The sequence below is a fragment of the Lepisosteus platostomus genome, chromosome 11, assembly GCF_059453375.1.
Source record: "Lepisosteus platostomus isolate fLepPlt1 chromosome 11, fLepPlt1.hap1, whole genome shotgun sequence".
Classification (NCBI taxonomy): Eukaryota; Metazoa; Chordata; class Actinopteri; order Semionotiformes; family Lepisosteidae; genus Lepisosteus; species Lepisosteus platostomus.
In genome coordinates this window covers 31194877-31220906 of record NC_142621.1, presented here as the reverse complement: position 1 = coordinate 31220906, position 26030 = coordinate 31194877, and the positions used below count along the sequence as shown (strand labels likewise).

Genomic DNA, 26030 nt, shown 5'->3' with positions numbered 1-26030 from the left:
CTTTACTGGCATTTTCTAAAACAGTCCATGTGCTGAGAGCTGCTGGTACAGGCCTTCGATGGGATACAGCTCACAAATGCACTTTTAACAGGACAGTTGTAAACAGCCTACTGGTACTTGTGTGCAATATGTTACACGTTGAAAGGTTTGTTAGCTTAGGGACCCAGTCAGCCCAAGCCAGGGCAGCAGCTTGCTTCACTTTCTGCAATAGGAGGAAATACAGCCTTGAGCTCTGCAGCTCCACGTGTGCCTGTTTGATGCTTATTCACTCATTTCAAAGCAGCCCGTTGTGTAGTATATGTGAGGAGTCATGCAGCCGCTTAATTGTTTTCTGCATGATGCAGTTCTCTGAAACAGACACTCTTGTATGCCAGGGACAGAAATTGGTTGGGTTTTCACAGAGCACGACCAACCCTAGGCAGCCATTGAAAAACGTAAGGAAATAAATATTAAATTAAAATCAAGTCAGTCCAAAGCCAGGTATTTGTCACTGTCTTCTGACACTGCGAGTTAAATCTTTTCAAGTTGTCATTTATGGCCTTAAGGGAAGACCAGAGAGTAAGACAACATGGTTTCAAAGATTATTGTACTGCTTCTGGGGGACTAGCTTTGTAAAGGTTTAACTGAGAAGCAGGGTTAAAAAACAGTACTAACTAAACTAAAATTATTTGTCCTACACTAAAACAAATCAATCTGTATTTTGAGCTAGACAAAATTGTATACCTTATAATTTATACATTTTATAATTGAAATGAAATGTACGTTACTGAACTAATAATTCCAATTATCTGAAACAAATCTAACACTGACGATTAATATCATACATAAATAATTCCAAAACATCATAAGCAATCGTAACAGAAAAGCAATCCCATTTGCCCATCCATTAGTCGTGAACAGTATCTCCAACAAAAATAAATTTTGTCACGTTGGGTAGTAGGAAAAATGCTCACACTGGTGGCAGACAGCAGATTCATGAGAATGAAGCCTGAGCTCAAACATTCAGGACCAGCAGCTTGCTGAAATAACTCCATTCCAAACCCAGTAAATACTCGTGTCAGCAGTACGATCACAAACTCAATCATGTCCTGAGCAGGCAGGGCCATAAAACTGAGAGTCAGCTATGATTTCATGCGCTTTACAATATATTTGATGACCCATATGGGCTAATTTTATGTAACGAGCGACAATATAAAGCGATTAATAAATGGTTATTTAGTTATAAAATCAATCCTGAGTTACCATAATTACATAGACAATTTATACGTCCATATTAAGGATTTTTTTAGTCTCCCCAGAACTGCTTTACTGCATTTCATCTGCATGAAAGACTGAGACAAAACACAATCTCCAAAGCTGGGTTTCTGTTTCCTGAACCTGAGGACTTACTAAATCTCAGATTCAATAAATTAAAAATGTAATGTACCCACTGGCCAAAATATTAGGAGCAACTAGTCAATAGATCAGGGTTGATCCAATTAGGTCAGTCTTACAGGTGACCTGGTTTTAAAAACTGGCACCTCCTGTGAACTACTGATGACTAAGCAAGCAAGCAATCTCCACCACCTGGATGATGCATCGACAGTCAAAGTGTGTCAGTATGCTCACCACACATCAGCTACTGTATCAGTGGAGAGGAAAACAGAGTAATGAGTCCAATTCATAGATGGAGATTATTAGGAGTCGATGGAGGAGATAGTTTTGAAGAGGAAATAAAAATTATTCTCTCTGCGAAGTGTAAGTAACTTTTCTTTGCAATGGTTTGTCCGTCTTATCTCTTATCACTGGAAGTAGCAGTATACAACTAATTATTAAAAATAATAAGATACAATTTAAAAATGAGCCTTTCCATTTCCCTGAGGAATCTCAGATCTCAGATGCCTTTGTGCCTCCTAATCTTTCATCAAAGTGTACTTATTTGAACTAAATCATTGTTGGTCAACTTCAGGGCTCCCTAGTCCTTAGCTGTCCACACTTGGGACAGTACTTTGGACAACATCTGGACTAAGGTTTTACAACATCCTTTTTATAGGGGCTTCTAGATTTGATAAACAGCCACAAACAAGCCATTTGAAAGATAAAGTTATACATGTTTATCGAAGTACAACCCTTCTACAGTGTGTACATTGTGCTATTGCTCAAATACTACAGTAATTGTTGAAAATCGTACTGGTAAAATAAATTGTTACCCACTTAGAGAGCAGTACATTATGGCTGACTAGCATGCACAACTAAATCCTGATTTCTCCAGGGACTTTATAATATATACAAGTACTGACAACACTATGACAGTCTGATCTGTATTCTTTCTTTGAGCATGTGTGCAGCCATTTATAAGCATCTGGTCTAGCTCACTGAGGAAGGTTGTAGCTTTCCTTTCAAGTGAGTTGCTGAAAAATAAACACCTTAAATTTAAGGGCCACTTTAGACTTAACATGCACAGAGCCTACATAATGTACACAGTATCAGAGAACAACGCATTTATCCTCTAGGACGAGCTGCATCAAAAACAATCACCGAGCAAAACAAGAGCAGCCACATCACCCTGCAACTCAGAACTGGCAACCCACAGAAGCTCAGCAGGTGTGAGCCTGGTCAGTACTTGGATGGGAGACCCCCAGGGGGGCGCTCACCCTGCGGTCCATGTGGGTCCTAATGCTCCAGTATAGTGACTGGGACACTATACTGTAAAAAGGCGTTGTCCTCCGTTTGAGACATAAAACCGAGGTCCTGACTCTCTGTGGTCTTAAAAAATCCCCAGCATGCTGGCTAAATTTCCCATTACCAATCATGGCCTCCTAATAATCCCCCTCTATGAATTGGCTTCATTACTCTGCTCTCCTCCCTAGCTGATGTGCAGTGAGCGATCTGGCGCACTATGGCTGCCATTGCATCATCCAGGTGGATGTTGCACATTGGTGGTGGTGGAGGGGAGACCCCATTACCTGCAAAGCGCTTTGAGTGGAGTGTCCAGAAAAGCACTATACAAGTGTAAGCAATTATTATAATTATTATTATTAAGAGTCAGAGCTTCAGGCATCTGCTGCAAATGAAACTTAATCACCAAGTCAAGTCACCTCATGTTTGAGACCATGGCAAACTGTCCAATTAGGAATGTCTAGAGTATTAATGAAGCCCACTTCTAAGAAAAGACTTTTCAAAATGGGACAACAGTCTCAGAAAAGACTAGGTCACACTGTGAACAACGGTGAGCTTGCCTTTTCATTCTCTATTGCTGTAGGTGTGCAAAAGCCAGATGAAGAAAAAAGCACATCTGTGGGGGTAAACACGAAGGTCATTAACAAAAAAAGCTTGTCATCAACCTTCACTGCTTTTAAAAACAAACAGCTAAGATAAAAGCTTTGCAGTGACAGTGATGTAAGGGTTCTCTGAAACTCATTAAGGGGTGCAGATGTACTGTGAATTCCTCCTACATTGCGTATGACTATTGCTCGTTTTTGGACTAGGACACGGCGTGACACCTTCGCAGTGGACAGAGTACAGCTCCTTGCCCATTATCCTACCTTGTGGGCAGCTGGGAGGAGGAAGATGGAGGAATCTGAACAGAACGCCGTTCAGAATGCATTCGCACAACAGGTGCCTGGAGGCTTTGCTACCTACGTCAGGGAAGAGCTTAATACTTAATACTGTTTTCCAAGTTTCCCTTTCAACTTTCCACGGACAGTGCTGCGCTCTATCTAAAAGGAATGGTGGACAACTCAAGTGATCTTCTGTACTCAGAGCCCTACAAAATTCACAGGTTCAATTCACAAGATGGAGTTTCCTGTCGGAAAACTCAAAACAGTCATGAAACCACTCTGATTTAACTGGTCGGAATAATCTGAATCATAATTAATCAATTAGTTGCCAATTCTAAAACATCCCCAATTACAGTCATTCTACAACATACTGTATGCATTCAAGCACAAAATGTCTAAACCTCACCTGATTGCAGTCTGGTCTAAAATGATTGGTCTTATATGACACAAGCAGAATGAAAGACACAAATATACTATAAACTACGTGGTGGAAACCACTGATGGTCCATTAAACTATCATGATTTCAATACAATAAATAGCATGTTCCTGTGCACAAACATTTCAGTATCAGAAACAGCAGACGGCTACTGGCCCTGTGTCAATACAATGCAGTTTAAGGATAAAACTGAACTGTTGAACTGGGATCAACCTGACAAGAAATAGCTCAGTTCATTAAGAGCATTTCAACTACTAATGTATTTGCTTTCCCTATTAGTTACACTCTTTAATGGCCCTATTTCCTTTCAGAAAATGCACACTTGGCCTTGAACATTCCTCAGCAGGGCCCACTGTGTTGAAATGTTCAAATACTTTATTATGAGTTTGACTGTAAATCTCAATTTTCCAAGCTGGGTAATTACTTGACCCTCCTGTAATATTGGTTTAAAAAGTCATCCGTTCTCCTCTGTGTACTGTTCCCTAAATCATTCCGACTAGAATTCCAGGGATATACTTTCCACCGGCTCTTTCAAAAATTGAGATCCTCAAACTTAGCTGGCAAACATATCAACAGAAAAATCAAGTTCAGAAGTGTTGCGTTTCTCCATGGACTAGAACGAAAATGACATAGGTTCTCTAAGAGTACAGTATGTGCTAACCTTTGTTCAATCTGTTCATTATCCACTGAAGATTATGTTGTTATTTTATTCTGATTATAAAGAAGGAGGCATAATGGCGCAGTGGGTAGAACTGCTGCCTCACTGTGCTGGGGCCCTGGGTTCAATTCCAGGCCTCGAGTTCTACTTGCATGGGGTTTGGATTTTCTCACAGGGTTTGCATGGATTTCCTTATATTGCTTTATTTTCCTTCTATACTTCAAAGATTGCCTTGTGTAGGCTAATCACCTTCTTGGAAAATTGGCCTTGGTGCGATTGTATGCATGTTTGCGTTTGTCTGCCCTGCAATGGACTAGTGTTCTTGTCCAGAGTGTATCCTGTCTTGTGCTTGTTGCTTGTTGGAATAGGCGCCGGCTTCCCTGTGGCCTGGACAGATGGATAATTTGGAGTGCGGGCTCCCTGTTTGTTCCCTACTGTAATTGTTATAACACCTTACTTGTTATTTCTCCTACCTTATGTATGAGGACAGATACAATTCTTTTGGGAGAGGTGCAGGGTCTTTTAGCAGTGCATTCTTGTCTCCTTCACTAGGTGTGCTGATGATTTTTTGTATGTCACCCTGCATTAGTTATTGAACCCTGTTTGAGTTCAATCCTTTAAACAAAACACAAAATGGAGGGCTCAGCTACAGAAGTAACTCTGTGGAATCTGTTGAGGGATTGTGCAGCTGTGGCATCTGAAAACTGTTTTACATTAATGCTTCAGCTTAAAGACAGTAAGTACAAAATAAAAAAAAATTAACTTCTTACTCGTTGCATGTCTTATTGAGTTCTGTGAAACTGGTGGTGTTTTAATTCAATTATTCTGTGCTATGGTAGCACATACTGTAAATCTTGCAAAGGCATCACTCAGCTGATTACCAGGAAGAGTGCAGGCAGCACAGTTTTTAAAACCATCCTTCTAAAAAACTGTTGAACCTGAGAAAGTCAAGGGGACGTGGAAGGGTTTTAATGTTGTATTAGCTAGTCGAGAATTTTTTCATCACCCACATACCACTGAAACCATCTTCCCCCATTTCACCTTGCTGGCAAATCAGCTTGAATGAGTCTTTTCAGTCCATCTTCACAGAAAACTCATCTGGAAGCAAAGGAAAATCCCCAAAAACAAAAGCAAAGGAATGAAAAGTCCAAGATTGCACTACTGACTGCTGTATATTTATGGTGATTTTACCCCCAGTTAATCAATATATATAGTTCAGGTGGGTAGCTGCGTCAGCATGCGTAGGCTGCAAAGGAACAAGTAATAGGTTTATTCCATGGTGAAAAGAGCCTTCTTCGGGTGTAAGCTGACACCCGCTGTGTTTTCTTTCTTCTCTTTTCAGCATGAAATAAAGAAATGCATATATATATAAAATTGTACTTTAATGTATGTTGATCCTCATAAACTACTGTACTTGCTATTGCGCTATGTGGCTTATATTTTCCCCGACTTCATAATGTTGCTAATACAGAACACATTTCTATTTAAACAAATTATAAACCCTGGAAAAAAAGCATCAGCTAGCTTCAAGCCAGAAAAAAAAAAACAAAGATTTCATTCCCAGCAACAGAAATAAAATGGAACAGACTTCACAGCCTGTTTACGCGTCTGAGCACGCTCCCCTCTAAGGTCCCTCACTGCAGACACATCTTCGGAGCAGCGGTGACATCATGCCCAGCACTCCCTCCCTGCCTGTCCAGGGGGCTCCACTGTGGCTGCTCTGCCTGTGTTTAGAAATGACCTTAAAAAACCATTTAGTCCCAGTAGGCATCCTGCTGAATGTGGAAACCCGGCTCTGCTGAACCCCAGCCAAGCGAGCGCTGGAGAGACACAGCAACAAGGCTTCACGCTCCAGCTGGGATTAATCAGACGCACGAGGTGCTGTGGGAAAGGCCAGCCCCTGACCAAGATGCCTTTTGCAGGGCAAACTGTGGAGCTGAGAGCTGGAGAAATGTGCGGTGCTTTTCTTGAGAAAAGAAATGACATGGTAAAGTGTACTGAGAGACACACATCTGCTCTATGCTTTATTTAATGGACTCAATATTCCATCATTCAAGTGACCTACTGTAGAAGGTGAGCAACATGGGGGAAAAAAAGCTGAAGTTTTCCCTCTGGCTGAAAAAAGACAAAGTGGCCACATGCTTACTGCCACAGACCAGAGAGAGGACCTCCTGAGAGAGAGGGCAGGCTTTGGTCTCAGTGTTATGACAAATTGGAGATCTGGCAAAAATGAAGACTACAGTTGTGCCTGGCAGTTAAGCCCACTGTTTCTGACAAGTGGGCACAGGAAGGCAGACTGGGACTGGCATCAGACAGTCCGGACTTTCGTGGCACGTGTCCTCAATATATTTGGAGAAATCAAGGCAAACGTGTTTCACCTTAGAATGCCCTCCAAAGCACTGAATAAATCAAAGTGAAGAAATGGGGCTATGTTAAAATGTGCCCCTATGTGCCTTCAGCAAGTATCTGCAAAGCAGAATTTAAAAACCATGTTAAAAGCATTCACTGCAGAAGCATTGTTTTACCACTTTTTCATCTGGAAAAACCTCCAATATCCTGCTAGCGAGCTTTCTTTCCTAGTTTTCTTTTGAATATGTATATGCCTAGTTAAGGCCCATGTTCAAAGCTTTGTCATAATCCTGTGAGAAAATCAATACTAATTAAGGCTTTATTAAACAAGGCAGTTAGGTAGGAGTCCAATTGTATGAACAGCAGAGAAATTAGCAGCTCTCAAAAAAGTCTGCTCCGGGCTCAACCTGCTCGCTGGCGTGGCTTTGCTGACACAGCAGAAGTTAAACAGACTGAAACAAAGGCCAAATTAAACACTGTGCACAATGCATTCTGCACTATACTTTGGCTTTCTGATCTTTACCTATTAAACTGGAACAAGCTGTAGTGTTCAGCAAGATGTTTCAATTATCTATAATTCGTGGGGTCAACTGACATGATTTGCTTTGCAATGATACTAAAATGAAAGCTGATCCAAATGACAAACGCACTGAAAGTTAAAACTTCTTACTAATAAGGAGCATAAGAAGACACTTGCTTGTTTGTTTTCTTACTATAGAGAAAGCCAAGCACCTCCATCTCAGTCATATACAATAGTTCCTACTTACTGATTCCACTGCATTTTTTAAAAAGACTTTAACAGGTGGGTCTAAAGTACCATCCTTCTACAGTACACGCGATTCTTTGGAATTAGCATGGCAGTGCGGTTCCTTGGAAGTTTCTTGGAAGACTCCAGACTTCAACCACAGCATGCTGAATTGCCAGTATACCACCACCTTCAGCACCCTCCTTAACTCTGGTCAAAGCATCTACAGCAGCTTAAGCAAATGTTTTTTCTACACCTAATTTTAAGCTTAAAAGCAACATGCTAACAAGTGCTTCACAAGTTTCCAACCTCTTGCCTAAGACTTCGGAATTTTGCCAGAACATTCCTGCAGCATTACCGCACCTATCATTTGACTGATAAATTGTAACCTTTTTTTGTGTTTAAATTAAAAACACTATTGGAGTTGCACTAAAATCCCCCCAAACTGCACAGGTTTCCATGTGAGCAATTTGTGCATCAGAGATATTTTTCAGGAAATGAGATTTTAATCTCTGGTACCACTGGTATCAAACAACAATTACTTCAATTCAACAAAAAAAAACAAAATTTGCAGCTATGTACTATTTTATGATAACATCCAATAACTTTAGCTTTAGCTTTCACCGTACAGGAAAACAATACAGCACTGGCAAGCACGTCCAATACAAATACAGAGAAAACAGAAGAGAAAAAGAATAGGTATCCTTCAAATAATAAGCAGACCCAAGACCTTAACTGATTCTTACAGAATAAGAGACTGTCTTTTGTGGATTAACACTGCCAAACATTCTTCCAAGCAACACAACAGTTTGGTTTCTGAGCAACATTCTATCTTTGGGGGTCAGGAAGGGCAGTCAAACACTACCTATTCTTTTTCAATATCATGGTACGTGGCTTCACAATATAAATATACCGGAGCAATAAAAATGCAGCTTCTGAAAACGGACAAAACATGACGGAAGGTGTTTAAAAAGGTTATGAATGTTGCTATTGAAAACCCAACTTTTCAACTTAATAGACCTGCTTTTTTGCCCTCTTTCGCCCTGGTTTACTTCTCAAGCTATGGCGAATTGTACCCTCAGAGGAAAAGAATTCTAACCGTCCAATCTGCTCTGGGCCTTTGCGGCTAGATGTGTTCTTTCAGTTCTTTTTTCACTCTAACTTCCCGGTAAAATGAATATGACAAGAACCTTCAAGGCAGCATATACAACATAATTAAAAACAGATCCAAATGGGACACAGAAAATGGAGCCTGCAGCCAAGCCTTAATAATGATTCCGTTCAAGCCACTCCTAGACCACATTCACTTAACTTCAAGTCCATTTCATACTTACATTTCTATGTAATCATTGTGAAGCTATTTCAGCAAAGAAAGAACACTTGGGCACCGTTCAAATTTACAGTTGTTTGGTCATTACTTTCCCCTTAAAATATTTTTGACATTTCACATGTACAGGTAGTGCATTAAAAAATGGAAACACCTGGGTAAATGAGAGACATTTTAAGTAGAGTGAAAGAAAGCGCTTCCATACATTGTGGCCAATGCATTAATCTCAACATGTTTTGGGTGACGTACCAAAATGCCAGACAGGCCTGGTTGCCTATATGTATTGATAGCTTGGCTGCAAGAGGAGACCTTTGCGATTTTGAAAGTAAGGTGATTGTTAGGATGTGTGTGGCAGGAGCTCCAGTGAACAAGACACCTCAACTTGCTGATGGACCATAAGCAACAATGTCTAAGGTGATGTGACCATGGAATTCCAAAGGAAAGACATAAGCAGCAAAGAGCAACTGTAGGTATAAGCACATACTCTAGAACTGTGATATCCATGCATTCATTTGACAAGGCAAGACAGATAATACACTGCAGATTACTTCAATAAACATTTCATGGGTTATGAGCAGCCAGTTCAATCAAAAATGATCTGTGAAGACCTCCACAGAGGAAGATTTCACATTCATTTTGCAGAATCTGCTCATCTGTTGGCATTGCAGGTTCACAAATCCAGTTTTGCAACAAACCCAGGCAATGGACAACTGAGCATCCTTCACCATGTCCATAATACGTGCATATATCTCTTGGGCACCAACCGAAATTACTCTACTTCCCTGTGTGATTTTTGGGGTCTGTCTTGAGTTAGGAGGCATTAACCAAGATGAAAACTACAATAAGCAAAATAAGAACCACTGCAGAGAGATGAGGCATCTCAAAATCAACAATATGGTATTGAAAGAGGAGCACTCAATCAGCAAAGACCAGGTCATCCAAGGAATATAACAGCAGGTAATTAAAAATCATCAGAGCTGTTAAGAATAACCCTACAAAAACAGCCAAAGAAATTGCAGACAACAATCTGCAGAAGGCAGGAGTTTAAGTATTTCAATTCACTATATGCAGTGTTGAAGACTTGACATGAGAATTTCAAGGGCTACATTGCAAGACACAAACCTCTCATCAGCACTAGAAACAGAAATGCCAGATCAGAATTTGCAGAGAAGATGAGCCACAACAGTTGGAACAAAGTTTTATGAAAAGATTAAACTAAACACAACATATGTAAAGCATGGTAGGTTTTGACCCATACTGAAATAGTTGATATGGTATAGGGTTGCTTTCTTATCCAGCCTGTCAGTGCACTAACAAGGGAAAGTTCCAAGATTGTGTTTCTTACAAATGCAGAATTTCACAAACTTCTTTTTTCATTTACACCCTCTGATTTGGAATTTCTGATTGTCAGTCTACTTGGCTGTACTGCTCAGTGCAAATGAGAACCCTCAGATGCTCCTGTTTATCAAGGTTATTTGTCATCAATGTATTGTTAGCTCTGTAGTGTGTTATGGCACAATTGTCTCTAAATGGAACAGCACCACGTCTCTTACTGACATCCCTGTGGTAATGAAAACATGTCTGAAAGGTGTCCACAAGGAAGGCTCTGGGCCACACAGTCCCCTATGACCAGAGCCGGTCCTGAACAGTTTATTTATAGTCACTGTCTTATCAGGTAACTTAATTAAGAACAAATTCTCATGTTTAATAACCAGGTCAGGAGGCTTCGTCCTTGACAACAGAGACCAATGGACACAATTTAGTTTTATAACAGGTAGATATAGAAAGCATCCATACAGCCATGGATTATAAACCCTTTATGAGGTTTAGACTGAGTTAAGGTCAAGGCACTACTTATTGTGCATTTAAACCACATACGCACCATGCGGCCATAATAAATTGGAGAAGCCCTGATATGTTATTTTCAGAAAAGTTTGCATTATACTATGTGATTATTACTGTGATGAAAGCATAAAAAACAAATGTTTCATGGTATCTAGGACATTATTCAATCTAGGACATTATTTGATCTCAATACCCCACCACACATCTCAGGTATTCTACTTAAAGGAAATTCCTTCATCAATCTCCATTATTCTGCAAAGTACCAACAGACATCTTTTATCTGGTAACATTAAGGGCTTCTATCTGAATCCCTGTGGCTTCACTACAAAGCCAGCATTTCTTTTCAAATTTCACATGTCAGCATGGACTATTACTGTAATGATTCTGAGATCTAGAGTTCTATTATGTCAACCGTGGTAAAAACAATTGGAAATTAATGGTTGAGGCGGTTTAGCATTTTGCCAGGTGTCTTACACACCCCAGCTGAGGAGACTCACACTGCAGGCCAGAAACCAGCACTACATGCTGAAACTATTTCCCACCATTAGCTCACGGCTGCCATGGAAAGGTTCTTTCCAGGGCGATCACAGCTCTGAGCGGTGAAGCTTTTCATCCATCACATCAAACACAAAATCACACTTTGACTTTCCAAGAGAAATTTCTCCTCAAACCACTCTCACAGCTTCAAATAATGATAGGAGGAGGCGTAGAAGTGAGTATGAGTTGCACCAAATCCCTTCCAGGTTCAGGAACATTGCAGATGGACAAGTGGCTCAGTTGAAGTGAAGCAGGATTGACACCAGTCATCTTCTCCAATGAACAAATGGGGCATCCTAATCAGAGTTAAATGTGGTACCATGTAGATTCTTCAGAGCAAATAAAACATTTGTTGTTTTTTGGAGTATGTAGTATGGGCTCTACTGCCCATAGAAATACTTACACAGAAGAGGGAAACACCATCTCACTGACACATCAATGCTTGTGCAAGTGTCCAAAACTGCCTTATCACAGATAAATGGAGAAATGAACATTGTCACTGCTGATCAGTATCTGCCAAAAGAATGGACAGGCTATCTGACTGGGGGATGGTTTTCGGAGTTAAAGCAGGACATACTGTACCATTGCGTGATCCGTTTTTCAGGTGCTGGTTCTAAATTTACACGTTTCCAAACACTCTTGAAAGGTCTGTCTCTGCTGGTAAAACCATACTTTTCTATACACACCCTTAACTTAATCCTGCGCATTAATAATAATAATAATAATAATAATAATAATAATAATAATAATAATAATTCCTTTTCTGGACACTCCATTCAAAGCGCTTTACAAGTAATGGGGACTCCCCTCCACCACCACCAATGTGCTATGGCAGCCACAGTGCGCCAGAATGCTTAACACAAATCATCTAAACTAATTGATAGATGGGGATTATGAAGAATCCCAGATTGGTAAAGGCCAATGGGAAATCTCATCCAGAGGATGTTGCCTTTTTACAATGTAGTGTCCCCGTCACTATACTGGGGCATTAGGACCCACACAGACTGCAGGGTGAGCGCCCCCTAATGGCCCCTCTAATACCTCTTTCAGCAGCAACCTTAATTCTTCCCATGAGGTCTTCCATCCATATGGCAATATCTCCCATATGCCAATAATATTTCCATCAAATTAATAAGAGAACCTGCTATTCAGTAAGAAGACCATGACCACAGTCTAGCAAGTAACAACTAGGTAATGTTTTAATGAGGCGTCACAGTTAATACTTTAAATTTCCAATCCAACATTCACGAAGTTTAATGCATTTTGTTACAGAGGGATGAATAATGATCTTCTTCGTATCACTTGACTCAGGATAAACTATAAATACCTCTATCCGTCATGTGATGCATCATGCTGCAAATGTAATATTTGTTGAAAACTTCAAGGCCCACCAAAGTTCAAATCCCTGCTCAAGTGTTTCACTTCTGTCATTGGGAAGGGGTAAACCAGGGATTACATTTCTCCAGCTGTCTGGAATTAATACTTGTTAAGCAATGTTCTGAAAATAAGTCACTTCCAAATGTTCTTTCTTTTTCACCTTCCTCAAGTTCCAGTGCAAACTGAAGATTTTAGATATGGCAAATTACAGTGTGAAGCCACCTGAGCAATTGACAAACCTGGTTTTCAGTATGACAGCCTAGGCTGTCAATCAGAGTTCCACAGTGTATATTTAATGAGTGTGAATTACTTGACTGACACCTTGAGCTCTTTCACAGGGTCTGCCGCACCTGTATGCATGCTAGTGAATACTTGCAGAATGCAGTGCATCTAACGTTTAATGTTCCTAGGAGCTAATTGGTCCCAGGACCTGATTCAAGCATTCATAATCTCAGGGCACTGGCTTCAACAACATTTATCAACATAAATCCTTTATAACAGAGAATAGATTAGCAGAGCATTAATAGACTGTCTGTAATTTTGGTAGGAATTAATCTAAAAAATGATTAATTCATCATTCATCTCACATTTATTAATTAACACCAAGTTCTTCTCATGCATTTGTAAAGTGCTATTTGCAACCCCCAAACTAAAGTATTACCAAGAAGGGCAGGCTAACGTCTGAAGCTTACCTTATCTGTAATAAGCGAATGGTAAGTGGTTTGAAGTTTTTAATCAATCTGTTTTTTTTATTTTATTGGGTCAATTCTCTTTATGTTAGTCTTCTGAAAAAGTTAGCAAACCACAGTCTTTCTCGAACCATAACAAGCATTGAAAGTGTCCCAGATACTTGTATGCCTCATGCTAACCCAATGAAAATGTGTTTATTCTTTCAGCTCACAATGTTAAACCTCACTCACTGTCAAGCAACTCAAATCTCATCCTTTTCTAGTATCATGCATATTTGTAGTAGTACAATACCGTCGTACAGCAAATTGTAACTATGAATTCAGTAATTACAAATATAACAAACAAGGTTATAAGTGCATTCTTTAAAAAACGTACTTCAAAATGTAGACATTCTAGCAATATATTAATGTAAGTAATTAAAAGTAATAAAATGTAACCATAACATTTTCAAAGGGCCTTCAGAAATATATTACAAAACAACTGAACTGTGTTCTTAAAATTGTTCTTAAAGGCTCCGGAAAGTTAACATACTGTACTACAGTATGTACAGTGCCTCAGAAACACTTCATTCTGCACCCGATTAACATGGGGTTGATGCTTTTAAATATATTTAGCAGGCAGGTTTAGGGCTCCAATATCTAGACGAGGGATACAAGGAGCAGGAAAAGGCAGGGGGTCCATGGAAGACCAGGGAAGCTTGTTCTAGTCCTAGGATTTGTCAGAAGACCATTTATAACTACTCTAGACAGAAGCCCCTAATCCAGTCATCTCTGGATTTCTGGACAGTCTTTGTTCTCAGGCTGAAGGGGTTTTAAGACTGAAGCAAGTAGGGAGGTGTGTGTGTGTCAGGGGGGAGATTTGGCATGAGATTTAACAAAATGCAATTTAACGTGAAACTGCAAGAGGCTATTTATCCTGCATCATCCCCCTCACTCCCCACTACCCCAACCAGCATCACCACCCCTTTGCGGGTGCTCAGCTGTCTAAAATCCATCACTATCATAGCAGGGCTTCAGCCGAAACTGATATCTTTCAAGTTTTAATCAGTTCTCGATGATGAATTGCAGGGCGATTTCCAGTGTTTTGTTCACTTTCCTTTTGTTTTACTCGGCCGTGATGAATGATCCGTGATTTAAATTACAAAGTGCTTAACCGCCCCGAAGAAAAGGATTACAGAACAGAAAACCTTTCCACATTTTTTTAAACAAAGCCGCTCATTTTGCTATGTGAGAGTTAAGAAAGCATCTCCTCCACATAGAGTACTAGGATTACAAAATGAGGACCCCATTCAGAAATGGTGCTTCTCTCGACTCTCCATATAGACTTCAAGACTCCTTCTAGTATCCCTCCTACAAAGTCTTCAAAAATGTGTAGATTTTAGTCTAATATACAATTAATAACAACCTGGTGTTTGGTGAAAAGACTCAAAATTCCCTGCAAATACACATTCCAGCCCTATTCTCACAATTATTGAGTGGTTACATGAAATTCCTCTGTTTCACTTTGGATAATGGGATTATCAGAGCAGATATTTTAAATGAGGTGGGTCTCTGCTCCTTCCGTGACTTTCAATCTCCAAATGGGTCCTCCTGGCTTCTTTCGATTTTACTTTCATCTCAGCTCTGCCTGTGCAGCTTACCCCCGGGGGTAAGGGCTTCGATTCTCATTCTGCATTCTCAGATTTTCTTGCTTTGTTTTGTACAATTAATTATTGTTTGGAAAACAGATTGGAGTGCTACAAAGAAATTTACTGGGGCAATATAAATTCAACTGCAAAGTATAACAACCACTGAAGGATTGACTTGAACATTCTTCACAGAGCACGCCTGATCTGATCCCTTGCTAGCACAAGCCAAATCTTGTCCCCTTTAGGTATGGTTTGTTCATGTGGCACTCTGGGCAACTCTGGGAGTGTCAAGAGGTGGTTAAATTTTGAAAACAGGTTGCCTCTTCTTCCCAGCTGCAGCAAAGATATTCTGGCTTAGGTGTTGTCACCATGACTGAATAAATGTGACTGTTGAGTTGGAAGTCTTTGCATTTCCTTGTGTGGTTTCTGTTCCTTCTTCATACCTGCTCAGATCTAAGGTGCCAGCTGCATCTGATGATCGCACAGTGTCCTGTGACACCTGTCTGATTCTTGCTTTAAGTATGAAAAATCCTTTGGGTGGAGACGTGAAGGAACTGGGGTATCACCAATGGTGGTGAAAAGGGGTGGGGACCTTGTGGTATTACTGGTAATGTTCTTATTCTGTTTTTTTTTTAATCATCTCTACAAGTTGGGTCACCATTTTAGGTCCAGCAAATCCTCTCATAATCTCAGCTAGGAAGTGGCTCCCTTTTTGCCCAGCGATGTGTCCAGCTGATCCATTCAGAATTCAGGTTGAAAGGTGTTGGATTAAACAGGACGGTTTTGCACCAAAAAAAGTGAAAGTGCAGAAGGTGTTCTTGTTGCCTATTTCCACTGTAATAGTCTTTACACGGAGGGATTGTTCTTTGCAACTTTTGTCAAATTTCTCAAATGCAATTGAAGCCTTTTTTTGAGCATTTGCAGATTCACTGATCGTGGATCACGTCTTACATCTCATAGATGCTTAGTATATTAAAATAATCAGATTCTTATAGTCATATTGTGTACAAAGTAATTATAATGAGCAAGGAACCAGACCCAAGTTTGAAAAAGACCTCACTGAACCTGTGTGGCCTATAAAGAAGATATTGCAAAGATCTCGATCACAAGGGATGTTTGTGCCTTCATCTCTTTTGTGCAAGGCAGAGGTTTGTTGCAATGAGTCAAGATGATAAAAAGGAAAAACAGTGGATTTTGCTTTTGCGATTATTATTAAAAACATAAAATGTAATGCCAAGCTTGAAACTGCTCTACATCCTCAAAGCCAAGACTATCTGCAATGCTTAATCAAAGCCCTTGGCACATCACTGATACTGCAAAAGGTTAAAAGGAGAAGCTCACTCAGTTCAGCACCGCGGATATTACTATTTATTTCTGTGCATAAAAGAAAGGAGATCAAAACCTTCAGAGACCTCTAGTTTAAGGCTTTTTACAATGTGCAAAAGTTGTTACTCTGAATTCTCACAAGTCAACTTTGACGTCAAATTAAAAACCTCAGAGTAATAGGATGAACCAGATACTTACAGTAGTTAAGGTGTGTGTTTTTCTTTCCTCATTTTTTAAATGAAATCCTATAATCAGCCTTACAGGGCAGCACCTTGGGGTGCTGTTCAGGGTTAGACTGCACAGCACTCTCAGTGTTATCTTTAAAACAGAGTTGTGTATAACAAATGATTAAATTGTCTACTAGGGAGACGTATGCATTGCAGAACTGAATGTGTGATGTTCACATACAGTATGCTCATTTACACAGCTTGCAAAGTCCTAGACATCTTAAACACAGGACTTACTACATGTTTGTCATGAGATCAACAACATTCTATGCTTTTTCTAGTGTTTTCACCTATTACAACCACCTTGACTAAAGCAGTTTAGCTGTTAGAAGAAACAAAACTTGTCATGTAGCATCGTTAATTCACAGGCTTTTCAAAAGTATGTTATCAGAGCAACTCAAGGTAAACCATGTAGAAGCAGCCGATATGAAGTGTCATATTGTCTACTCTATCTGTCTTACAAATAAGATGTAATTCCTGACTTGTCATATTTTCCTCATTTAAATATTTTACATGCATTTCACTATACAAAGGCTAAAATGCTGGATTTTATAAATTTTATTAATTGATTCTGTATGAAGGAGAAAAAAGTATTGAAAAGAGTAAGACAATGTAAAATATGCAAAACTACTGCACAGCAGTGTATCTCTGTCTCCATATACACATGTATAGCATGAGAAGCAGCAGAATGATTGCAAGACTGACTGGGTAGCCATTAAGAAAAACTCTTCAGCTTCAGGGTGTCAAAAGGGGGCCATTTGTATGGTGTTAAGAACAGAAATGCTGGATTTTAACTGTAAAACGGAAAACAAACAGGAGTGGTCTGTTCTCTCCAGCTTGAGTTGTCAATGAGCTTGAGGTTTAAGTGACTTAGCTGTCTACAGGGTAATGATGAAATGCTGGTGAATGAGCAGATTTATGCATCCCCATACAAAGCTGTTCAGATCTGCATGATATTGTGATAAAAACTAAAAAAACAAGCAGTTTTCAGATTAATTGAGGGTTTAATCCAGGGAATGTGCAGCCAGGCAGTCTTTTAAGAAAGAGAAGTAGGATAACTAGAGTTTTAGACATTTCTATGCACTGCTATGATGGTCTAGGTCTTATGCCTGTTGTTTTGTTTCCTTGCTTTCAAAAGGATGTTTTTTTTTGCTAGTCTCTGTCCACTAAGGTCCCTCCTCCCATTCACTCCAGCAGGGGTGTTTCCTGGAGTGTCTTGCCAGCCTGATTATGTACTGTAGGTGCATCTATCACAGCAAGGCATGAAGAAGACCTGCACTGAAGTCAAGGTGACACCTTGAAATGTACTGTGCTATACTTAAATTAGAAACCCACCAAGATGCAAACAATGAAAAGAATTATTTAAAACAGGTATATAATTAGTAGATGTATAATATTATGTTTTTGGGATCCCGATACCTGCTCTTACAATGTGAAGGAAGAAGTTTCTCAAGCATTTTTTGTCATAGTGCCCATGACTGCTGGATGCCACAATGAGATAACCACATATTTCTAGTGTAAATAGGAAGGAATCTTTTAAACAGAACACATTTCTCAATGCACAAGAAGCCAAGTATCTGAATCAGCAAGTTTTATTATAATTTCAACATTTTTTTTTTACAGAGACGCATAGGACTCAAAACCACCTGGTCACGTGTCAACTCTTCTGCTGTTCATACCAGAAACAATTCTTCCCCTAAAGATTATCACGTGAGCTTATAACAACTGTTTCCTAATGAATGTCAATAAATCTCTTTCCTCTAGATCACACAACACAGTAGAAAGGCAGAGTTCTGTACAGAGCTGCAAGCCTGTTGAGCTTGAACAGAGAATGCACACCAATCAGAACAGCTGTGTTGGGCCTCCAAGGTTCTACTTTAAAAATGTGAAACCTTAATTACATAATGCCCAGTGGAAAACTTGTTTGGTCATAAGAAGCTGTACGCACAAAGATCATTCAGGCTGCATGCATTTTGTTTTTCAATGAATGGCTCCCCTGAGCTCTATGAATTGCAAACCTCAAAGGCAGCAAGATGACATCCTTAGATCATCTAGCTACTAACTGCCAGAAAAACTGAACAGGCCGAAAGGCTCCTCTCATTTGTAAGTGGTCTTATGTCTTTCTGAAAGAATAACCAGCAGATTAGTACTCGGGTTTTACTGCAAATCATTATAACATATGGTTGAAGTTTAGGAATTGCCATTAGTATATACAGTATAAAATATTCACACCCAGTTTCAACTCAGTTAAGACTTGGTTCAGGATTTGACAAGCACATCTTGCTGATGTCACTGAAGCAGTCAGCAGCCAAACAAGTCAGAGAAGATGCTGTTTTTTGGAAGAAGAGAGAAGACCACTGTTGAATAATGCTTACCCTTTAATGGGATGCTGAGGCATAGCTTAGAAATTCCAGTCACATAGAGCTAGCCGTACCCACTCCTGAAATGTCTCTTAAGAGCACGTCTACACTCAAAGCAAGAAACTTTATGAGTTAAATTATTTTGAAAACACCTTTCATTGATATTGATACAACATATCAATGTTGTACATACATATCACTGCAATTCATGTTATATGGAAGATGCTGAAGTGCAATACATTCCACTGAAAGACCCCACTTAAGTAGAAACTGGAGCTGAGGTATTAGACCCTAGGTTTGGCAGTAACTGTTGTCTTAGTTACGGCTCTGTGATTGCTCATAATTACTAGAAAAAGAGAGCAATGCTCTTATTACAACGTCAATGAAGTAAAGGAAAATTGCTATTTATTTTCAACTCATCAGATAGACCAATGTTTCAGATCTGGTAATGTTCCAAGTAAATCAAGCTCTTGTGAAAGGTACTTTTATTAAGTCATTCTTTTTGTTCTCAGCCCAGAAAAGCAAAAAAAAAACATGCTTCATGCTTAAAACATGCTTATCTGAGCCCAGGAGAGATCCTTTTAAGGTTTTTCAGTTGAAGGGAACTTTAACATTCAATATACAATGGTGTCCAGTTTAAACAGAACCCAGAATTCTTTAAGATCACCAGTTTATGAAGAAGCTTTTAGACCACATCCAGGGTTAGTGTTATAACCAGGTCTGCCAACAGTTTTAATAGTCAATAGTTGTATAGTAACTGTTTCAAACCAGCCGGGTGTTTCTTCAATAGTTACAGTGGGGACTGGGTACCTTGATTGTTTTTCCATGTTGGATCAGTGCAGTCCCATCAAAAATAAGTAACCTTATTCATAGTTTCAGTCTTGCACGTCATGAATCAATTTCTCAAGTGATCCAGTAGGGATCCTGTAATGATTTCAGTTGAAAATGGGCTTGACAAGCTCATGCTTGCTCAGGCTGGCTACCGAGTTCTGTGAGAGGCCTAACTGGATGACTAGGAGTGTGTGAAGTACCTGAAGATTGGATTCCCATGCTGTGATAGTACCTGATAATCAAGGATGCTGAAGCCAAGTCCTCGGTCTTCCTTCTCCAGCTCCACTACCTTGACCTCCGGTGACCACATTGCCAGCTCCCCTTCTTCTTCCTCCTCTTCATCTTCCTCCTGTCGCTTGGCTAGCACTTCCATCTGTTCCCACTCATCTTCCTCAAGGATCACCTGTTCCTGGAGAAAGGAAGACCAAGCTGAGTGCAAAATAGCACTACATTTTAAACATCTTGTACTGGACAATGCTAGGTAACCAGGTGCTAACACCACTATTGTTACAAAGAGGGCACTGGGATTAATATTATTAATTAGTTAGTAATATTCTCAATACAGTACATTATTAACAGTAAAGATATGGCAACACCAAAGGACGTCTGCTTTACAACACACTGCGCAGTTGGATTGAATCTGCTAGCCCAGAAGAAAGATTGGCACCAACTGGTCAACCAACACCATTGTGGCTGGGCTCAAGAAAACTCATTGCATCATTTGAACCACGCCGGCTTCATTCTCTGTGGAGCCCATGTTCTCTGACATCCAGACTGCTACAAATACAACGTACCGCACAGTACAAGAGGACTAATTGTAGACCTGCAAACTGCAGTTTTTCAGCCAGACACGTAGAGAGGATCTATTTTGCCAAGGCCAATCACAGACACACGTCTGCCCTCACCTCTCCCATCACGACACCTGGAGAACAGCCCTCTGAGAAGCTATAATACAGAGCACCAGTCAGAACAGAAGAGCAACTCTGAGCTCCCAACACTCACTCAGTCATTCATGGTTATATAAAAACCATCATTTATTATGTCATCTGCATGCCAGCAAAGCTTATACAACAAATGTTTCGAGATGAAGCAGGTTTATGTCCCTTTCTAATAGCCTGGCTACTTTACTGGTAGGGCTGTCATTAGCCACCCTGTATTTTCACTGCAGCATTAGCACTGGGGCACTGTGGCGTCCGTTTCATCTTCTCGACTGTCATTTCATCCCATCTGTATGTTTTTCTTGGATCCCTCTGACTCTTGCCAGACTTTGAACTCCCAGCTGCAGAATGAGTCAATTTGACTTTATACCCAGCTCTTTTTATATTCACTGTGCTATGGAACAATTTCTGCTGGCTTCAATGAACACAGTTCTCAACAGAAAAGTCCTCTTTATCCAAACGTTAGTAACACAACATTACGGTTTGCACTTTAAAGACAATTGCTTAAAAAACTAATATTGATGGACTTTGTTACCAGTTAAGCTATAGAGTTTATTAGTCAACAACAGGAGCAACAGACAGAAATAAGCCTAGTTAAGGAGACAGCTAAGGAGTCAAGGAGTCTCCTTAACTTCTAGTTAAAGAGTCAATTTAAGGATATCATTTCTGTTGCCACTAGGGTCTTGAAGCCTACTTAGCAACTTTTGTGTATCTTTCATTCTTTCAAGACTTATGGTTCTTTGACATTACATTTAGTTACTGATACCAAAATAAGGTAAGTAAGGGACATCAAATATACTGAAAGTAATGGCTACCACATACTGTAGGTGTGTCCAATGTGTTAAATAACAACCCTGCATATAAAATACTGGACAGGCCAGGTTGCCTATAGTTAAGTCTAGCATGGGTGCAAGAGGAAACCTCAAGGACTTTGAAAGAGGGGCGATTGTTGGGGTTTATGCTCGGCAGGAGCTTCAGTGACCAAGACAATGTAACTTACTGATGTTTCACAAGCAACAGTGTCTATTGTGATGTCACCATGGAACTCTGAGTGAAAAACATCATCAGCAAAGAGCAATAGTGGGCAGAAATGCATATTACAGTACCATAATATTCATTCAATAATTACAAAGAGGTGGCCTGATGCCTTATTAAGTGACCTTACATTGGTATTTCCATTTTTTGTCCAGTATCTGTAGATTTCGTTATAATACAGGAGTTTCATTTGAAGCATGACGCTTGTACATGTGCTAATATACCAGCCTCTTGTTCCGCAGGGAACAAAACAAAGGATGCCTTGGTTGTATTACAAAGAAATTGTCTTTAAATCGGTAAGGGAGTAATGAACTGAAGGAACATGGATTTATTTAAACCAGTATTTTCTAGTTTTTAAAAATATATAAATTTAGCTAATGCCTCTAGGATGTCTGAACCAGATTTCGCCAAGTTTGATGAGGTTCTGGGTGCAGATACGAATACTGTCATGAATCATACACTTGGCAAATCAAAATGGAAGATGAGTACCTGATGTTTGGCACCTACATTTCTGAGAAATTGTGTCTTATCTGAAATTGCAAATATATGGCTTGGGGGAGCAAAGTAAGTTACTTTTACGGATAGAGAAAAAAATGAAATCAACTACATTTTTGTCTCAAGATTCAAATATACTTCATTTACCATGGTATTTTCATTCACTCTCGATCAATTATCCAAATTCATATGAAAAGGGGAGTGATGACATATTACTTGGTGTTTGGTGGAAGGACTCCACATCATGACATTTCCACTCTCCTACTTTCCCTAAGCATGGACTCCTTCCATGTAATTCCCCCCTTTTGGCCTCACTTAATTTTTTAGTGAGGAAGCTCTCTGCTCCTCCCAGGTCTTCAAAAAGAACTTGCTGGCTTCTTCAATTTTACAGCAACAGGCTCTGCAAAGTGTGCCTGCGGCACCCATTGGGGAGTGAGGCTATCAACCCACCTGATGCTATCATGTGCAAACCTTTAGAGAAAATATATTTGAACATTACCGATGAAGAAATGACCCGCTCCATCCAACATGTGGCACAATATAAAACCAGCTTCAGGATATTATATCCATTTGTATTAAACAAACTGGAGAATCATCGAGGAAGCTGATCCATTCAAGGAATTGTGGGCCACACTTGCTTTCACTAATGTGACTGCTCATGACTGAACCATCAGAAAATGACTGAAGTAGAATGGTTTTCATGGAAGGATAGCAAGGAGAAAAAACACTTCTCTCCAAAAAGAATACTTATATCCATCTGATGCTCAACTGAAGAGCACACAGATGATCCACAAGGATTCTGGAACAATGTCCTCTGGAAATAAGAGTTAAAAGCACAACTCTTTGGCCTCGATGAGAAATGTCATGTTTGACACTGCTCAAGGGGGTGCCACCAGTTACATATTTTATCCCGCATGGATATTGAATGTTGCATCATTAGAGAATAAATAAATGTTGAAAGGGCACCGTGTTTTGTGTCATTCGTTTCATTGGGTTAACTTAATATATTATTAGAACTTCGATTAATATCTAATAAACATTTTAGGTTTCAAACATGTGAAAAGGTTGTGTGTACAATCCCATTGTGGGGCTCTTTCTTCACCTGTTTCCTCAAAGGCGGAAACAAGCTCTCTGGGGGCTCTTCCACTGAGGCCTCGATGCCATCTTCGACCAGGTGCCGGCAGCACACTAGAGTGAAGGGGGGTGGAACTTCTCTCAGGAAGGCCACTGCTTCCCGCCGGGACTTCCCATACAGCTGCACGCCGTTGACCTGAAGAAACAGCGGGCAGAGATCAGGTGGAAATACCAACAAGCTGATGAAGCACCTATCCTAAACAGTGGGGAACCAAGACTTATTTTCTTACTCAATTGAATTTAATGTTTCAGATAAACTGAAATCAGCCGTTATTTATTTATTTTATTTTTTTGTGTGCCCTAAGTGATTTCCTACATTCAACGCACACATCATCGGGATCTTTAATCCTACAGCATCTGCAGCAGAGCCAACACAGACTGGAACACTGCTACAGCTCTCTCTCTAACAACAGCATAAGCACACAGGCAACTAGCACATCGCAGGGATCGCTGGTGCCCACCTGACGCCAGTTTTCCCTGTTGGCTAAAGACTCCTACTTGGACTGACAATGTCTAGTCACACTGGAACTTCTTAAACTCCCCTTTAAAGTTTTATTGTTCTTCCCAATTTGTCTTTAACTCAAAGCATGACTTGGAGAAACTGTCAGGAGACAGTGTGTCACCCTAACTGTGAAAACCTCCAGTTAGATCATGACAAATCCAGTTGCCTTTATGGCAAGAACACTGTTCTAAGTCAGCAGCATGGAAAAAGGCAGATGGTTTGGAGGGACACATTGTGGAGGGCACAGATATATCATCTTCAGCTCTCTCTGGACACAGATGTCAGGTGGAATACAGGATTTACTCTCCAAAACTGAGTGGTATAAAGCAGGAAAGATGAGGATGGAGTCTAAATTAAAATACTAAAAGAGTGTCTTTTGTACATACAATTATGTCACCCTTTAATTTCAGCATTACTGTGTGCACAGGTGTTAAATGGAAAGCAGCAGGGTACAGAAATATCTGGTATTACACATCAGGCGATGTTCTTACAGCTGTTTCAGCAACATGCCGGTAATTGTCCTCATCTTTGTTCACCTGACGGGTTTTTAAACTTATTAGTTCTAAATCCCCTACATTCGAGGTGCCAGATTGCATTTTGTGCAGTGGGGGTTAAGTCCTTCAGGCTGCTGGCTGCCTGATGTCACACACCACTCCTGGAGTAATGCCAATGGCAGGCACTCCCACCTCCAGAGAGACAAAAGTGCTTCAGTGAAAAAGAACATGGAGGGCATGAAGTAGAAGCATGAACTAAAAAAGTAAAAAACATGAAGTAAAAAAATGCAAGCGTTCTCTTTTAACAATTGCAGCAATGTGCAGTGAAGCACCATACTATATGCATCAGCATTTCACAACATACTCTTTAAGCAAACTAATAAAGAGTAATTGATAGCATTATTAGTATAAATGGAGCAACACTGTGGAGTAGTAGTAAGAGCTTTGGATGGAACATACAGTAGATCCAAAGTCAGGTAGAAAGCTGCTGTAATATTGTCGACTCAAATTCACTCAAATTCCACCAGTAAATGCCTTGCTGCATACAGTAAATATTCTCCAGATCATCTTTGTTCTCAATGATTAATTTGCTTAAAAAAAGGATTAAGAAAACGTGTTGTTTGTCTGATGCTACACATCTAATCCTGAGTAAGAGAACTGAAACAGACATCTTTGAAAAGGTTTGAAACAGAAAGCAGGCCAGGCTGAAACAGGCTCAGGTGCAGTCCCCAGGAGGAATGCCTGATCAGGCTAGAGCACAGAGCACATATGGTCAGGATTTGAGCATCATTTCACACCACTAGATTTACAACAGTGCAAGTCATTCCACAAGACTCCACTTACCGCTATAAACTCTGATTAATAGACCCCAGAATTTAATATAAAAGTATTGTCAGGTTACCTGTGCCAAAGTTGATTTGCAAAAGCCAATAACACAGAAGATTAACCCTTACTTCCCCCACACAATGGTGAAAGACCATTCGTGTATTCAACTCATTGGACCCAGCAGACTGTTCAGTTACTACATAGTATAAAGAATGAGAAATTGAGAAAAGCGGTTTTAAATTCATTTTAAAATAACTTGTACCATATTAGTGTAATCCCCATTGATTACTGACTGAACCCATAACACATAGTTCTCTGTCAAAAACAGGGGGTGCAACAGGACAATTATATGACGATATGCAATGTCACACAGATTAGACAGTAAGCTTCAAAATTAGATATTTGTTCATTTACTTTGCACGGGTACAAACACAGTACACAAAAACTAAAAACAAACAAAGTTAAATACATAGAATGTAATAATGGGCTAAAACCTTCAATCCAGAATATATTCACTTAATCAGTGAAAAAACGACAGAGGTGTTTCAGTCTGCTTCATCACTGTAATAAGTTTTCCAAGTAATATCTCTTATTAACTGATTTTATTGCCTTGCTATCTTATTTTCTATCTTTGCATAGCAAATAAGTTGCAGTTTTTTTTGGCGTGTTAAAATCAAAAGCAAAGAACTGACCATTTGCATTAAAACAGTAAGGATGATGATATAGGCTCTT

General features: G+C 39.8%; 1 protein-coding gene across 4 annotated transcripts in view; it reads right to left on the bottom strand.

Moving 5' to 3' along the window:
* patj (PATJ crumbs cell polarity complex component) overlaps positions 1-26030 on the bottom strand; it is a 223598-nt gene that overhangs the window by 152956 nt on the left and 44612 nt on the right. For 3 of the 4 annotated variants that reach the window (XM_088599125.1, XM_088599129.1, XM_088599126.1), the window contains exons 16-17: positions 23446-23613; positions 20108-20284 (exon numbers count right to left, since the gene is read on the bottom strand). In XM_088599125.1, the coding sequence (XP_088455251.1) occupies positions 20108-20284; positions 23446-23613 (345 nt within the window). The remainder of the gene's footprint in view (positions 1-20107; positions 20285-23445; positions 23614-26030) is intronic. The other variant, XM_088599127.1, reaches the window with a different exon arrangement.